Source organism: Vicugna pacos, chromosome 19, assembly GCF_048564905.1.
Source record: "Vicugna pacos chromosome 19, VicPac4, whole genome shotgun sequence".
Lineage (NCBI taxonomy): Eukaryota > Metazoa > Chordata > Mammalia > Artiodactyla > Camelidae > Vicugna > Vicugna pacos.
Genome location: NC_133005.1, coordinates 4,931,295 through 4,949,525, shown reverse-complemented (window position 1 = coordinate 4,949,525; position 18,231 = coordinate 4,931,295). Strand labels below are relative to the sequence as shown.

At 44.3% G+C, this 18,231-nt stretch overlaps 1 protein-coding gene across 11 annotated transcripts in view; it reads right to left on the bottom strand.

The window, feature by feature from the left end:
- The window catches only part of BFSP1 (beaded filament structural protein 1), a 54,081-nt gene that overhangs the window by 21,196 nt on the left and 14,654 nt on the right, over positions 1–18,231 (bottom strand). For all 11 annotated transcript variants that reach the window (XM_072943762.1, XM_072943758.1, XM_072943763.1 and 8 more), the window contains one exon: positions 2,550–2,610. In XM_072943762.1, coding sequence (XP_072799863.1) covers positions 2,550–2,610 — 61 coding nt within the window. The remainder of the gene's footprint in view (positions 1–2,549; positions 2,611–18,231) is intronic.

Below are 18,231 nucleotides of genomic sequence, written 5' to 3'. Positions count from 1 at the left end.
CAGAGAACTGGAAGGTCCAGCCTTCACCTGGCCAAGTCCTCGAGAGGCTATCTTAGTTTGAATTTCTCAGAAGCTGACCCCGAGGCAAGGACTGGGTACCGGTGATTCCAGGGCACAGGAAGAGGAATAAAGCCAATAAAGGTGTGTGATGAGCAGGTTCCCTCTGTGGACAATAGGCTCAGTCCTGCGGGGACCTCCTGAGAGACCAGGAAACTCACCTCTGCAGTGCTGCCACGAGGGGTGGGCCAGCCAGGGACTCAGCCACCCTCTCCTGCCCCTCAGCAGCCAAGGGTCGCTTCTGGGGTACTAACACCCACACTTCTGGACTCTGCCTCCTTCAGATCAGAAGCTGCCAGTTTTCTCAGTGTGTCTGCATGACCTCAAGGATGGCCCGGGGATGGGGGTGGACAGGGGCACCAACATCAAGTGCAAAGGGGCCATTTTCACCCAGAGACTCTGGCTTTGTATCTGCCTCTGGAGAGACGGCCATTCCCTGCCTGTCCTCAGGAGGTAAAGAATGAACCATGGACACAGAAGACCCTACTCCTGCCCACACCTGCCGCGGATGGGCGGCGGGGCTCCTTACTTCGCCAAGGATGAGTTCTCTCACTGACAAAGGGAAAGGACTGGACCAGGTCATTTCTGAGACCACAAGGCTGTTCTGAGGCTCCCACAAGCTAATACAGGGACTCCGCCAGCTCACTGTATTTGCATCCTGTGTTGACAATTTCTGCCCTATCCAAAATCTTCTATTGTGATTCACCCTGTATTCTTTTCAAATTCATTCATTTTTATTTCCCTGTATTTAAAAAGAAACTTTCATGTCACCTGCTGTAGATGTCCAGTGGGCCTGAGACACTCCAGTTTCAACTGACCTGCACAATTACCCTGGCACAGTGTCCTGATTTGGATGACACAGCATATGCTCAAACAGAGGAGGGCACAGAAGCATCATACAGCAGGTAACATAAACAAAGCAAAAGTCAGCGTCTCTAGAGTGTAGTTCTGACTTCCCCAGCAACTAGCAGAATAATCCAAGACAACAGAGGATGGACAAAGCCAGGAAATGGCCAACACGCTGAGCTAACCCTGAGCTAAACTTGACTCTCCAAAGCCATTGCCTGGAGTCCCACGTGGAGAAGAATCTTAAGGCCACACCTGGGCACAGCAGGGAAGGGTGCCAGGTTTTATCAGCAACTCGGATGAGGTCATGGGCGAGGAAGCGGGGAGGGGAAGGCAGCCAGGTATCCTGGATAAGCAACCTTGCAACTACTCAGCCCCCGTGGGTCCTTCCCCTCTGACACTCGAGGTCTGAAGCGATCAGAAAAGGATAATGCTTACAGCTGTTTGCCATCCCTGGTTTTGTCCAACCTCAGTGGTCCAGGATTATTCTGCTCTTTGATGGTCAAGTTCTCCTGGCTAAAGCAGAAAATCCAATCAGTTAGAATGATGATGGAGGATCCAAAGAAGGAAACTGCCCCTGCAAGGAGCAACTCCACACAACCCTGCAGGAGGGTCTCCAGCAGGAAGCTGGGCGTGTGAACTCACTCACAGAGTTTCAGTTGAAATTACGAAGTCAAGGAGGAGAGTGTTATCACCTCACACCAGTCAGAATGGCCAGCATCAAAAAGTCTACAAATAATAAATGCTGCAGAGGCTGAGGAGAAAAGGGAACCCTCCTACACTGTTGGTGGGAATGTAAATTGGTGCAGCCGCTATGGAGAACAGTATGGAGGGCCCATCAAAAATTGAAAATAGAGCTACCATATGATCCAGCAATCCCACTCCTGGGCATATACCCAGAAAAGATGAAAACTCTAATTCAAAAAGCAGTACTATTTACAATAGTTAAGATATGGAAGCAACCTAAGTGTCCATCAACAGATGACTGGATAAAGAGATGTGGAGGGTGTGTGTGTGTGTGTGTGTGTGTGTGTGTGTGTGTGTGTGTGTGTGTGATGGACTATTACTCAGCCATGAAAAAGAATGCCATAATGCCACCTGCAGCAACATGGATGGACTAGAGATTATCATACTAAGTGAAGTAAGTCAGCCAGAGAAAGACAAATACCATGTGATATCACTTATATGTGGAATCTAAAAAAAATGATACAGATGAACTTATTTATAAAACAGAAACAAACAAACTCACAGACATAGAAAATAAACTTATGGTTACCAAAGGGGAAACGTGGGGGAAGAGATAAATAGGGAATTTAAGATTAACAGATACACACTACTACATATAAAACAGATAAACAACAAAAATGTACTGTATGGCACAGGGAACTATATTCAATAATTGTAATAACCTATAATGGAAAAGAATATAAACTAAATCACTTTGCTGTACACCTGAAATATTGTAAATCAACTACACTTCAATAAAATAAAGAAAAAGAAAATTGAAAAAAAAAAAGAGAGTGATGGGGAAAGAAATAGGGGAACCCTGAAAAAACACAAAGAGGAGGTGTGTTAAACAGTCATCGCAGCCATTTAGCACCATCTGGTCGGGAACCTACCCGAACCCAAGGACGGGCTCGGCTCACCTTGTTAAGCCGTTCGAGCATGTCTTTCAGCAGCAGTTGACACTGGCACTCATTTTCATACCTGCGAATGGGACATAAGGGGAGAGCTGGGCATCTTCCACAATCCCCACGTGTAGCTCACACCATCAGCATTCGATTTGACCTGAGGTGTGAACTATGCCCTCTCTTCAAGGAAAGCAGGAGCTGATGCTACATTTCCGAGCCCACATCTCCCCAACCTTTATCCCAACACGGCCCACGCAGGAAGTGCTGACGTGGGCACCGTGCCTGGGGTAACTGGGAGCAGTAAGTGGAGCAGGAGCCTCCCAGCCTGGTGGCCCAGCCCCCACCCCCAGCACCCCTACCCCTCCACCCGCCTCCCAGAGGACGAGGGAATCGTACCTCAGCACACCTGTAACCCAAGTGCAGCAGCCGCACAGAGGCTGAGAGGCTGCCCTAACCATCTCCAACTAGCACCATTAACCTGACCTTGTTTGGATATCCCACGCTACGGTATTGATCAACGTGGGTCAGTTTTTCTGGATTATACCATTTAATTCCCACAAAACCCTGGAAGACAGCTGTTATTGTTACCCCCGTGTGAAAGATGAGGAAACTGAGTTTGAGAAACTGGCCCGAGGCCTCAGCCAATGCCCCCGACACTTCACTTCATCTCTGTGGGCACCGCCCTGCACACCAAAGGCCTCCTGTGGTCGGTCTGGTGGGCAGGGCAGGCTGGACGGATGGGAAAGTCAGTGCCCCTGGGAGCAGCCAGAGGCTCTGAAAGAGGGAGAGTGGGTACGTACATACCCCCGCTCCCTCACCCTCAGCTGGGACAACGGAGGGGTGTTCTCCACACCACAAGTGGGCGCCACTGGCCACGATGGTAGCTTGCTGAATGATGCACACAGTGTCGGCTCCTTCCCTTCCTGCATCACTTCCTTGCTCCCTGACTGGTGCTCCCTGAGGCCACCTCCCAAAGAAGCTTGGCTTCTGAGGGACTCCAGACTAAGGCAGGGGTGGAGTCAGGACTCAGACATGAGTCTGACAACAAAACTGCATCCTGACAGCCACATCACACTGCCTGGGTAGAGCAGGGACACCTCCCAAATTTAGACATACACAAGATTGCACAGGGAACTATATTCAATATCTTATAATAACCTATAAAGGAAGAGAATCTGAAAAAGAATATATGCATATACATGTATAACTGGATCACTGTGCTGTACACTGGAAACATTGTAAATCAACTATACTTCATTTAAAAAAATTAAAATGGGGGAAGGTATAGCACATGTGGTAGAGCACGTGCTTAGCATGCACAAGGTCCTGGGTTCAATCCCTAGTACATCCTCTAAAAATAAATAAATAAGTAAACAAACAACCAAACAAACCTAATTACCTCCTCCTCTCCCCCAAAAAACTCAAAATAAATAAATAATAAAAATTAAAATAACATTTTAAAGACATACACAAGATTAATGAAGATACTAGGAGCAGGAGTGTTTTTTTTTCTCCTAGTCAGCTTCTTTCCTAGATTTCTAAAAAATAATCCAGATCAAGGAAGAAGAGAGACCCCGGGAATCATTTGATCAGAATGAGTTTTCCCCCTAGAGGGGATTTTACCCCCTGAAGAAAGAGAGAAGGCCCTTCTAAAATGACCCCCCCCACCTCATTCCCTGTAAGCCACCCCCAATATCCTTTCTAACCTTCTTCCAGGAGTTAGAGCCCTTCACTCTTGGCCGCCACAGGGCTGCCTAAAAGAGAGAACTACATTTCCCAGCCTTCCCTGCAGCTCAGTGTGGCCATGTGACCAAGTGCTGACCAGTGGGATATGAGCATAAGTCTGTGGCCACTTCCAGGTATCTTTGGTAAGAGATGGTGTAGATGTGTCTTTCTGCATCGCTTTGTCCATCCTGCACCTGCATGGATGCCACCTTCTTGAAGGCCACACAAGGGGTGCCATACTAACATGTCAGCCCAGCCCTCACACAAGAAAAGAAACAAATGTCCATTTTGGATAAGCCAATGTCACTTGGAGTTTATTTGTGGTTGAAACTAGTCCTAATTAGCACTCAGCCCAAACCACAAAGCATTGCTTTCTGTGCTCCTGCACACCCAGGCCATGGGTCCATGTCAAGGACTTTACACTGTGAGAGGTGCTGGAAAACCATGCCTCAGAATTAAAGTCCTGACCTCAGGGTAAGTGTTTCCAGCTCTAGAGCAATCTACGAAGCTCAGCTAGTAACCAGTAAGCAGAACACATTTGCACAAGTTTTACATTTCACACCAGGATGTCACATTTAGCGATTTCTTTTGTGTGTGGCTCTAATGGAGCCAGAAATAATTTTTAATAGTTAATTAGCTTTAAGAATAAAACTGTTAACAAAATCTAATTTTCTCATTACTTTTTCCTGCTAGAATTATCCAAGAATTTCTATAGTTTAAAAACATATTTGATAAACAACATGTTAATGTTATTTTCGTACTGTAGACAAGCCTAGATATTATATTAAAGACAAGTGATTTCATTATAAAGAATTCACGGTAAGAATTCATAATATATTCATATAAGTGAATTGATAACATGAAAAAAACACTTTGGCTTCAATCTGATTGTTTTATAGTATTATTTGGCTTTCAAGCAATTTGGATAATTGACTATATTCATCATTGTATTTTGGTAGTTTAATTTATTTTTATTTTTATTTAGCTTTTATTTTCTTTTGTCTTTGTTTGATGTGCTGAAGACCTGATTTTGAAATTATTCAACTATCCAGGGAAAGAACATGCCAAGCAAAGCTGCATGTACCTTCCCATTGCTGCGTTATTTTCACCTGGTTCTGGCTAGTCATTCCTCACCTCTGGAATAAAACAGAACTCACTATGTTTGTCCATGCATGTAGACAGGTAGGATTTTTATAATGATTTCAAATCCCAAAACTCCAGTCAAAATATCCAAACTTCTCCAAGGCAGCAATGGGAGGGAATAAATTAATGAAAATTATTAAATAAATCACACAGCCTGAAGGGATGGCCCCATGATGGACGTACAACTCAAAAACCAAGTGAAATCAGGAAAACTCAACATGGCCACTCCTTCGACGAGGGCTCATGGCAATCATGCTTGCCCAACCAAATCACCACACACTGTGGCCTAAGGACCAAGTAAGGGCCATGTGGGGATCTGGGGTACCCTGATGACCCATGGAGCTGCCCTGGGTGTCAACCAGCATCCACTTCCCTTTGCCTTAGAGAACATGAGCTTTGTATTAATGAAATCCTATCTCTGGGCCTCACTCCAAGGAGTCCAAAGAATGGCTTCTCTCCAAGACATCGTGTTCCGGAAAGAGTATGGGCATAAGGCGAAAAACCCAAGTTCAAGTCCTGCCACCTCAGGCCCTCACCAAACTTCAGTTTTCTCTTGAAGGGCCGTAGGGATTTTCAGATGCCTTCTTCGAGCTCCCAACCTACTTCTATGGATCAAAACTAAAAACAGAAGCAGTAATGGAAATGGAATTGATGGTTATGATCTGATAAATACAGTCAGTACACAGTGATGAATAACCTGTCCACAACTGGGGTTGAGAACGTGGAACTCAAACATAGAGCACCTTTGGAGAAAATCCTCTGGCTATCCTAGACCAGAGGTTCCCAAAACCATTTGTTCACTGGAATTACCAGTAGAACTCACTAAACATAAAAAACCTGGGCCCTACTTGAGGTCCAAGATGGGGCCTGTGCATCTGTATTTTTAAAATTAACTCATATCATTTTTATACGGATAAATCTTTTACATGATTAGAGAATTTTTTTAATGACATGAGAAGATGTTAGGTTAAAAGTCTCCCTCTAACCTCTGTTCCTACTCCCTTATCCCTATAGGTAACCAGTGTCATTATATTTTTGTGTCTGTGACCTTTTTTTCCTTATGCCAGCAAAAAATCTCTATTCTTTCCCCTGTCTTTTTAAAATGAATGATAATAACACACTGTTTTTTCACAATTCCATAGTATTCCACTGCATGAAGCACAGTTTTATAACCTGATTCCTGTTAGTCGCATTTAGGTTGGCCCCAGATTTTCACTACTGCAGATCACGCTGCAGTGAATATCCTTGTGGACATGCCTTTTGACACCTGCTAGGGGATCAGAGAGTAAATCCCCTGAAGCACAAGCTGAGTCAAAGCGCACATCCATTCAGTATAACCTGGAAAGAGGCTGACAAATTTCTGATCAACTTTTTTCTTTGAATAGCTCTTCAGGTGATTTTAAAACATGATTCAGGCTGTCAAAATGGGGGACCATGCCCAGGATCCGAGTCTCAACTTCAATGTTTAACTTCTTAAACTACGAATCACCCGGGTGCCTTGTTAAAATGCAGAGTCTGACTCGGGAGCTTGGGGGTGGGCCCAAGAGTCGCCATTTCTAACAAGCTCCTAGGTGATGGCGTTGCTGTTGGTCCATGGACTGCACTGTGCCTGGCAAGACCCTAGTGGACACATGTTGAAACACTATCCAGGTGTGGCTGTGATGTGGCAAAGACTATTGGACATGCTCCAGACTTGAATCTCAGTCTCAGTGCAGCAATCCACCAGCTGAATGACCATGCCCCAAGTCTCCGCATTTTCTGAACCTCAGTCTCCTCATCTGTAAAATGGGTGCAATACCATCTCTAACAGGATGAGGCTGTGAGGTTTAAACAACATTGGCACATCTCAAAAGCACTCTGCTGAGCAAAAAGAAGCAGACACATAAGAAGACATCTGTGAGATTCTATTTTTGTGAAATTCTAGAACAGGCAATATCAATCTATGGTGACAGAAATCAGAACGCTGGATGCCTCTGGTTTGGAGATTGGGGAGGAAGAACCAAAGATTGGGAAAGGGCAGAAGTGAACTTCCTGGGGATAGAATTAAAATCTTGTCTTAGTAGTTACCTGGGTATTTACATTTGCCAAAACTCATTGAACTAGGCACTTAAAATCTGCATTTTATTGCATGTCAATTATATCTGGATTGGAAAATATATTAAAAGTAAATTAGGCCATTTCATGTAAACTGTTAAGTGCCATCAAAAGCGAAGCTATCCTGTCTTAGAGAACTGCACCACGTGCGTGCCGTCTGCGGGGATGAAGTCCTCGGTCGCCCCGGGACCAGAGATGGCCCTCCCACCCCGGTGGCAGCGCGCCCCCGGACCCGCGCGGCCTGCGTCGCCCCCCGCGGCGGGCGCTTACTTGCTGCGGAACTCGTCGAGCGCGCGCTGCGCCTCTGCGCCCTGGCGCTCCAGCCGGCTGCGCTCGGCCGCCAGGTCCCGCGCGCGCTGGCGGTTGCCCTCGACGTGGCGGGCGAGGGCGTCCTCGGGGCCGGCCAGATCGTCCAGGCGCTGGAAGGCGTCCAGCTGCCGCCGGAGGACGGCGTGGCGCTGCTCGAGCGCCCGGGCCCGCTGGACGTGGGCGGCCACGCGCTCGCCGAGCCCCTGCAGCGCCGCCAGGCTGGGCGCGGCGGCCCGGCCCTCGGCCAGGCTGTCCGGCTCGGCGGAGCGCTGCGCCTCCTCGGCGCGCTCATACTGCTCCTTGCGGGTCTGGAAGACGTAGCTGCGCCGGTACATGGCTCCTGTGCGGGCCAGCGCGCGCAGCCGGCTCCCGGGGGCCCCTCGCCGAGCCAGCAGCCCGCTAAATAAACATCGGAGGCCCCAGGCACGCCGCTGGGACGTTCCAGAGCTGGTCAGCTGTTGCTCCCGCCTCGGGAGGAATAAAAGAGCGGCAGGCCGGCTTTTGTGCGCTGGATTAGCGGCCTATACAGCTCTGGGGGTTGGAACGTTAAACTGGGCCATGAGGTTTTTGTCCCGTGATTGTTCAAGCCTGTGGCTTTACGATTCAGTGGAGGGGCAGGAGGACGGGAGGGGCGTGCCTTTCTTTTGACAGTTCCCACTGGGAATTGTGAAGGAAGCCCAAGGGAGCTTGTTAAACGTGGACTAGCTCGAGAGCCCAAGGACACGTCTCTTTATCTCTTCGCTCTCAGTCAAGCTCCCAATCCGAGAACTTAACATCATTTTTTTTCTGATTACTTAAGCAATTATTTTTCATAATTACATGACATTCAGGACCCCTCCTTACATGAGGGGTTCTTAACCATGGATGAAAAATCACATGGCACCTCTCGATAAACTGTGAGGTGTGTATAGCAAGTGAGCTCTTACTAATAGTTGTGCATGTTTGTGACGAATCTCTTTTTTGTACAATAGCTCAGAAAACAGTTGCATGGTTGTCGTCATTATAAAGTTCCCCTGCCTCTCATGAATTCTGACATCCTTTCTAGAGTAGGAATTACAAGGAGAGCTCTGTCAGGATGTTGACATAATAGAATCTTTGGACTCAGGAAAAAAAAAAAAGATCCTTACAGCCTAAAGATTTAATAAGTTGGCCAACTCTCAATTAGAGAACACAAAGGAAATGTTTTGCCACTATGTTTTATTTTAATTTGTATTATGTAAATAACAGAACTAGGCTTTGACCAGTTTAAAAGTAAATTGTGGCTCTTGAAAGAAATTAATAGCATTTGATAAGAATGTTCCTAAATACATTTTTTCTATCTCCAGTTTTAAAAATCTTTATCCAAAGGCTGTTTTTTAAAAATAAGAATTAGCAGTACCATATAATTAACAACGCTAGGGATTGCACATAATATACTACAAATTAAAGGCATAGTTATTAAAGATCAAGAAAATTACACAGATCTTTGTTGGGCTTATTAAGGTTTATTATTTCTCAAAAAAGACTGTAAGATAACGAATTCGGTCTGGAAAGCATCTGTATAAGTTCCAAAGTTGTGCTGATGGTGTGGTTATTATTCTATTTTCTTTTCTTAAGCCATTTAAAAATAGTTTTATGATCAAATCAAGGAGCACTGTATGAGTGTTTTCTACGATATGATGCACAAGTACCATGCTGATGGCATGGTGCATTGGTTTCAGGCTTCCTGGAGAGCAAAACCAATGTAGACCAAGAGTTATAAAGTCATTCATTCCCTTTGACATCATGTATCTGTCAGATATTGCTGCAGAACAAACTGACCCCCAAACTAAGTGGCTTAAAGAAGTATTTATCACTCCACTCCCAGGGCTGCAGTTTGGCTGGATAGCTCTCCTGCGAGTTGCAGTTCTCCCAATCAGCTGGGACAGCTCTGCTCCAGATGTCTCCCATCCTCCTTAAACTAGCAGTGACAGAGGGCGAGAGGGAGCCCAGCCACACAAGCTGGTCCCAGCCCTTTTTTCACATTGTGTACACTAACATCCCCTTGGTCAAAGCAAATCACACAGCCACAGCCACAGCCACAGTCAAGAGTCAGCGAAGAGGCACGGCCCACCCAAGGCCATAGCAAGGGTGTGAGTGTAACTCTATAATCATCCTGGAGTGAAGCACTGGGACCAGCAACCCAGTCTAGCACATATAGAAATACGACTTGAGAAAAAGCATCAAATCCCAGACACCAAACAGGAAAAATTATTATTTCAGTTTAATCCAGTGGAACACACACTTAGAAAATATCTACTCACAAAAGTTCTCGAGGAGTTAACTACTGAACAAGGTCAAGTCCCTACTATTAAGAGGCAGGGACTACTCAACTAATTAAGACACAAGGAAATCTTGGGTAAGTTCTAAAATGGAGATCTTAACAAAATGCTGTGGTTGCATCAAAGAAGTGGCAATGGGCAGTGCGTAGGTAGGTAGAAGAGTTAGAATTCCAGACAGAACAGTATAAAGGAGGTATGAGCTCGGCACAGGGAGCTGTGTGCTCCCTGACATGCTGGGGTTAAGCCCAGGCGGGGTGGCTAGAAAGGTCTGGAAAGGAAAGTTCGAAGGCTTCCCATCAGTTGTAGTGGATTGAACCCAGACATTATCTCTACTCCTCCCCACAAGCCCCACCAAAAATGGCAGCAGAGATTTTTTTTTAAGATTAAAACTCCACAAACGTAAGAAAGAAAAGATTACAGTGGACAAAGTATGTCAACAAATTTTGGGGAGGCTGACCAGGGAGAGATGAGTGGCGACTGACTTAGCGCAGTGGAGAAATCAGGAAGCTAAGTGCCTCCGAGGGGAATGGGAGAGGAAACAGCTGGTTTGTGCAAGGCAATCTCAGGAAAGCTTAGAACTTGATGTACCAGACATGGCAGAAGGTGGAAGTGAAGAGTAGTGTTACTCAGTCCGAACTCATACTGCTCACTGCGCAAGAGGCCATAAAAATCTAGAGATGAGATGCTGGGGCAAAGAATAGTGACTTTATTTGGAAAGCCAGCGGACCAGGAAGATGGTGGATCATCTTACTCGAGTTAGAATTCAGGCTTCTTTTATACTAAAAAGGGGAGGGAGTGTGGCTGGTTGTTCCAAACTTCTTGGTGCTGGAATCCCTCCTTCTTGCAGCTGTCCGGGTAGGGCCTGGTCACAGTGTTCCTATAAACCTCCAACAAGACAAATCTTGTTCCCTGTTCTGCAACTTTTTATCTCTATATGAATGGAAAAGTGTTATACCTTTAAACATCAGAGCTCTGAGAATGAGCTGTCCTGTATTTTTCAAGCTATCGGCAACATTCCTTTACAAAAGATGCAGAGCCAGTATGACTCAGCACAGGCAACAGAGCACAAAGGTTAGAGCTAAAGGAACAGATCCAATATGGAGTCAGGTTTGTTATTCTCTGTTGCAGTACAGCTGAAACACTTGAGGGTTGCCTGACAGTCTTCATAAGAGCAGTTAGAATTTCAGATTTCCTATCCCATCCTACACAGCCAGGTGACTGCCCAACAGGAGACCTGGAGATTATTCTCTGATGAAATTGAATGAGAGGTCTTGAGTTCAAGGTTATCAGGCGTGACCAAGGGCAGGATGAGGCTGGACTGAAACAGGGGGTTAAGGAGCAGATGTGCAGCAAAGGTGGAGCTGTGCCCTCCCCAGCTCCCATTTGCCACTTCATTCCCAGGATGCTGGTCACTTGGCAGGCATGTTCCCAGGCAGGAGATTTGAGATTCTTCTTTAGAGCAACTGAATGACTTTAAAAAAAAAGAAGCTCTCCAAATACTGAATTTGGAATGTTGACTGATTGGCGTTCGAACATGTGTTGCAGCAAAGTGTGTTACAGCTCAGTGTTATAGCTCAGTCCTGACAGCAACCTGGATCCTGGTGAGAGACCAAGCAGCACTTGGAGGGTTAGAGAACTCAGGTTTATTACACCTGGGGACCCAGAAAAGTTAATACTCCAAGCTCTGAACCCCATCTGTAGGTTTACACAGGCTTTTATAGGCTGTGAGTCTCGACTTTGCAACATAATATGCAAATAAGGTGTAACAAAGTGGACCAATCAGGAATGAGCTTTTTAGAAATGGACCAATCAGGAGTGGTAGAAATGGACCAATCAGGAGTGAGCTTAGGGAACCAATAGAATCTTAGGGGTAAGTTTTGCTTTTCTAGAAGGAAGCTGTTTTACAGAAGCACAAATGTGAGATACTACCGCTGGACCAGGGAACCAGGTGGTGCTGGCAGAAAAGTAGTGGCCCTGCCTATGGGTCCTGCTGGTCTTTTCATGAAGCTTCCCACCTCACATGGAAGATGGTTGTGTGGTCCAAGGTAATTCAAACGCAAGCTGTTGATCAAAGTTTTATTTGTTACAGTACATAGTTTTTAAACTTTTTCACTTAGCTTTTTGTTTTTGAAACTTAATGTTTTTCCCTAAAAGTATAGATTCTTTAAGATTTGTATAACTTACACTGTTCTGTAGCATGACTGTGGTACTATTATGATATCCTGCCTTCACCAGATGACATTATTACAAGTGTAAATGTAAGAACTTTACTACAGTTTCCTATAAAGATTTTAGTTTCCTATAAATCTAATTTCCTATAAGAATTCTTATAGATTCTTATAAGAATCTAAATATAAGAATTTTACTATAGGGGGTGTCATCTCCTATGAGAAGAGAGACTAAGGTGGTGTAGTTAACCCTTCTCTGCAGGACATTTGGCTGGTTTGTGACTTTGGAATCTGCTCCTTAATTCTATATTTTAATGGCTACAAAATATGACAGCTAGTTCTAATCCACAGCTGGGTTTCCCTTCTTCTTGGTTAACTTAGTTCGGGTTCCCCCAAAGCAGACCCTGAAACAAGAGCTAAAGTGCAAGTCGTTTATTTGGAAGATGATCCCAGGAAGCACCTGCAGGGAAGGCAAAGCAGGGTTTGTGATGACAGCAAGTCCTCAAGGTGGGAAAGTGCAGTTTAATCCTGCTGGAGACTCTGGGAGACAGACAGCTTAGTGCAGGCACCTCGCAGCTACCCGACCCACAGGTGAGGGAGCCGGACACTCACTGACCCCTCCCAAGGGCTGTTGAGGACTGATTGCAGGGGAACTTCTGGCCTGCCCCAGGCATCCGAATAGACTCTGCATGGACTAGGAGGGCCAGACAAAGCTCTGCAGAAAAGAGAGGCAGCTGTGGGCAGTGGGAAATGGGCCAGCAAGCCCATCGCCCTGGTAAGTGACTTAACCAGGCTGGTCCCAGAATGGGCACCGGTAAGATGGGGATGATCACTTACAGAACAAGGGTCACCACGCATCCCAGTCTACCTGGGACAATCCACGTTCACACGCTTGGTCTCAGTGTAAGCGTAGGGTTCTTTCTCAAGAGTATCGTGGTTTGTCTGAGAACACAGCATCTCCTCCTGGCCCGTGTGAATGCATGGCCTGAATCTAATCATAAGGAAAAGCCAGGCAAACTCAAAATATTCATAAAAATAGAAGAGGACGATATTATTTTAAAATGTTAGTACCACAAAAGGCCAAGAAATGTGGAAAAGTTCCAGATTAAAGGAGACATGACATCCAAAGGCAATACTAATCGTAGACTAGAAGAGAAAAGATGCTCTAAGGTCATCACAAGAGCCATGGGCAAAACTGGAAGATAGACAATAGACTAGAATTGTATCAATGTTAAATTTACTAATGACTGTGCCACAGTTAAGTAAAATAATACCTTTCTTTATTAGTAGAAAATTTCCTCTGAACTACTTAGGGGTAAAATGCATGATATATGCACCTGATTCTCAAATGATTTAGAAAAAAATTACACGTATAAATACATTCATAAACATACATATTAAAATACATGGAGAGAGAAAGAGAAAAGAAATGGGGCAAAACAGTAACAATAGGTGAATCTGGGCAAAAGGTATATGTGTGTTGCCTGTACTGTTTTGCAATTTTTTTTAGAGAGTTTGAGATGAGTTTCAAAAACATTTGTTAAAAATGTGATCACATTACACATTAAGCACTTTGTGGTGCAGGAGTCTAAAAAATATGATTTGCTTTTCTTTACAGCCGTGTATCTGTGTAATAATAGCAAAGAGAGGGTGAGGGACCGAGGGGAAGTGGTTGAGCCAAAACTCTGCAGAAACAATAGGAGAAAGTGGTCTATAACCATTGACCAATTGTAATCATGTGGAATATGTGATGACGTGAGTGAAAATGTTTGTAACAAACATGAAAGGGAGCAGGGAAAAAAAACTACCAGATGCATCGTGATTACAGTCATATAAAAACATATATATAATTAAAAATTAGTGTCATATACCAGGTTTTATGTTCATCACATCTTTTTATTTCTATTTAAAGTTTAAACATAAGACACTTTTAAAAATTTTAATTAACATTTGCATCACTGAACACATGAAAAATAGGCCTAGATGGTTTGCCTTTTAGTCAAGTTCATATTTTAGACTTTGAGGTCTTCCCTGAGATATGTTCTGAGTTTGCTTTGGGCTTTTTACAGGCATAAAAGGTAGAGGAGAGAGGAGGGGTCTCTGCTGACTACTAATGTGTGATCTTGGAACAATTCAGTGGACCTGTTTTCTAAACTGATGGATTTGAGCTAAAGACTCTCTAAGATCTTCTTGTTTCTTACAGGCTGAACTGTGTTCTCTAAAATCCCTCTGTTGAAACCCTCGCCCTGCACCCCAATACCTTAGAATGTGACTGTTGTTTGGAAATGAGGCCTTTAAGGAAGTAACTAAAGTAAAACGAGGTCATATGGGTGAGTCCTAATGAGCTATGACTGGTGTCCTTAGAAGAGGAGGTCGGACTCAGGGAGGTGCAGAGAGAAGGCACAGGCAGAAGACAACCACCCACATGCCAAGCAGAGACCACAGAAGCAGCCAGCCCTGCCAACTCCTCCGTCTCAGACTTCTCACTTCCAGGGGTATAAGAAAGTTCATTCTGTCGTTTAAGCCCCCCAGTCGGCGGTACTTTGTTACGGCACCCTAGCAATCTGATAGAAGGCTCTCGCATGCTGAACCTGCATCTTCTCCTTTTATGGCCCAGTCCTTTTCCCAGGACAAACAAATGTCTGCCACAAGAGGGCCACGCTGCCCTAAGAGTGAGCACCCTGCCTCCTGGCCCCCAGGGCGATGGCGCATGGGGCAGATGGGTGCAGAGATGTGCAACTTGAAGCCTTTCCACCAAACTGGATCAACTCGAAAGGCAAGTCATCCTGGAAAGGCTTGTATTGAGTAAGGTGGCCAGGAACCCCAGAGGGAAAGGGCAAGACCCTGACCTTCCAACCCCTGCTGCCTTAGACTGGCCTCTCCATCAGCTGTAAAGCAGGCTCTGTAAGTCAGCGTGACGGGTGACAATGGAGGAGAAACACACTCGAACACAAAGCTCTGTCTCCAGCTGCACACACATTGTTGATGCTGAAGGCTTTCTGGAAAGTGAAGCCATAGATTCAAACACAATCAAAGGTAGGAGGGCATGAAACATCCAACCTGCTTTTCTCAGAGTCTAATACAGAAACCAAAGCGAATGTCAACAAACCCAAATTTGTTTGATGACAGATGTATTCCTTGCGGTTTTTGACTGATGGGCACCAACAAAAGTCATGACACCTAAATGCAAAGCATGATCTTTTTCTTTTTTTAATTGAAGTATGGTCAGTTTACAATGTTGTGTCAATTTCTGGTGCACAGCACAATGCTTCAGTCATACATGAACATACATATATTCATTTTTCATATTCTTTTTCACCATAAGCTACTATAAGATATCGAATATAGTTCCCTGTGCTATACAGTGTAAACTTGTTTATCTGTTTTACATATACCAGTTAGTATCTGCAAATCTCAAACTCCCAATTTATCCCTTCCCACTCCCTTGCCACCTGGTAACCATAAGTTTGTTTTCTATGTCTGTGAGTCTGTTTCTAATTTATAAATAAGTTCTTTTTTTTTTTTTTTTAGATTCCACATATGAGTGATATCATGTGGTATTTTTCTTTCTCTTTCTGGCTTACTTCACTTAGGATGACATTCTCCAGGGCCATCCATGTTGCTGCAAATGGCATTATTTTATTATTTTTTTTATGGCAAAGCATGATGTTGAATAGGATTCTAGACCAGAAAACCAATAACCAAAAAAAAGCTATCAAGGAACATAATTGTGATGATTGATGAAATTTGAATATGGAAAATGGGTTAGATAGTATTATTGTAAGTGTTAAAATGCCTGAATTTGATCATTGTGCCTTGGCATATGAGCAAATGACCTTGTTCTCAGGAAATACATGCTGGTTTAAGGAATAATTATGCACAATATCCAACTTACTTGCAATGGTTCAGAAAATAAATAATATATATGCATATATAATGTACACATATATAAATACCTAGAATAATAAAGCAAATGGAGAAAAATGTAATAATTGGTGGATTTAGGTGAAGGAAATATGGGAGTACCCCGTACTACTCCTGTAACTTTTCTTTAAGTCTGAAATTACAACAAAAGAAAAAGCTACCCTCCAAAATCCCAAACACCTCTGGAAAAATTGTGCTGAGAATAGATGCTTCTTAATGACAACAAAAAAATGCATAAGTGCTCCTGATTCACCAGATGGTATTGTGGTGTCAGCAACCAGGGTTTCGTGGATGACTAGGGTAGGAGTTTAATACACTAAGATGAAGGGATTTTGAGATGTATCTGGACTCGCCTTCCCTGAGCACCAGACAATGGGGTACAGCCTCGGAATGCTGTCAAGACACTGTCACACCTACTCACTCATCACCACTCTGGTTATGCTTGAAAAGTGGCCATACGCATGCCTATGACCTCAGGGGTGCAGAAGTGTGTCATTGTCCCAGCAGGCGCCCTCCTCAGGAGCACGTTTGGAGAAGTCTCTTTCACAGTTATAATTTCTTGTGGATTTCAGTCTAGCCATGTGATTCATATTTCTGCTCTGTACTTCTCTTTAGGATGCCATTAAACAGACCCACCGCTGTACCCAAGTCGGGTCAACCTACTTCTGAACCACAACCCCTTTTCCTCTGGGAATAGATTATCAAGTGGTTTGATGTATCATTGAGCCACAGTTGGCCAACTGGCATGCTCGTTTTGCCCTAAAAGAAAGATGTTCCAGACACCAACTTGTACCACTTAGGAAGTAGACCCCAAGAAATCAGGCACAAGCATCCATGAAGGCATTTCTAATAGAAACAGACAAGTACAGATTTAATCATGCATCTGGTATACCCATTGTTTTTGTAGGTCCATATCTACTTTCTTATTGATATCCAGAGGACCTGGCTGAACTACTTCATAAGGCTGAACTTAGCTTCCAAAGTTTACCAACTTCTCAGCTTTGACCCGAAATTGGGAGAGATGATATCCAAGCTATTTTATCAACTGTTTTCAGATTCTGCACAGAGGGAAAATAAGACTGTACATTTTAAGCCCAGACTTTCAACTCTCAGGCCTAAATTCCATATGAAGTTTTCTAATGACAGTTCTAATGATAGCCAAGTTGCAGCAGATTGCCACCGTTCGGCAGGCACATAGTGTTACCGAATCCAAGCTCATACTGCTCGCTACATGACGGGCAAATAAACTGAGGGACAAGTGGCTGGGGCAAGGAATAGCAACTTCATTTGGAAACCCAGCAGACTGAGAGAATGGTGGACTAGCATCCCAAAGAACTGTCTTACCCAAGTTAGAATTCGGCTTCTTTTATACTAAAAGGGGAGTGGGTGTGGCTGGTTGTTGCAAACTTCTTGGTGCTGGAATCCTTCCTTCTTGCAGTTGACCTCTTAGGTCTGGTCACAACGTTCTATAAATCTCCAGCAAGACAAATGTGATTCCCTGTTCTGCAACTTTTTATCTCTATGTGAATGGAAAAGTATTACACCTTTAAATGTCAGAGCCCTGAGAATTTCAGGCTGTAGGTAACATTCTTATACAAACAGTGCAGAGCTGGCATGACTCAGCACAGGCAACAGAGCACAAAGGTTAGAGCTAAAGGAATAGATCCAGTATGGAGTCAGGTTTGTTCTTCTCTGTTACAATAGGTCTGGCCAAAATTCAAAGAACTACCTATTCCAACCATCTGACTTGTCAGTTCTTTTGGAAAAGGGCGCTCAGTGATGTGGATATCATCACCCTGATGTTCCACTGTCTACTATCTGCTCATGGTTGATGTCCACTGACTCCCACCCCTTCATTTATTTAAAATTTTTGTCATTTGGCTTTTATTTTCACCCAGCAGATACCACCCTTTACTTCATCTGCCTGTGTCTCTGGGTTTTGAAACCAATATTTTCCTTAATCCTTTGTACCTCCTACACATCAGCTCATGCATATTCATTTATGAAAATGGATGCCATGAGAGGTCTTCAGTT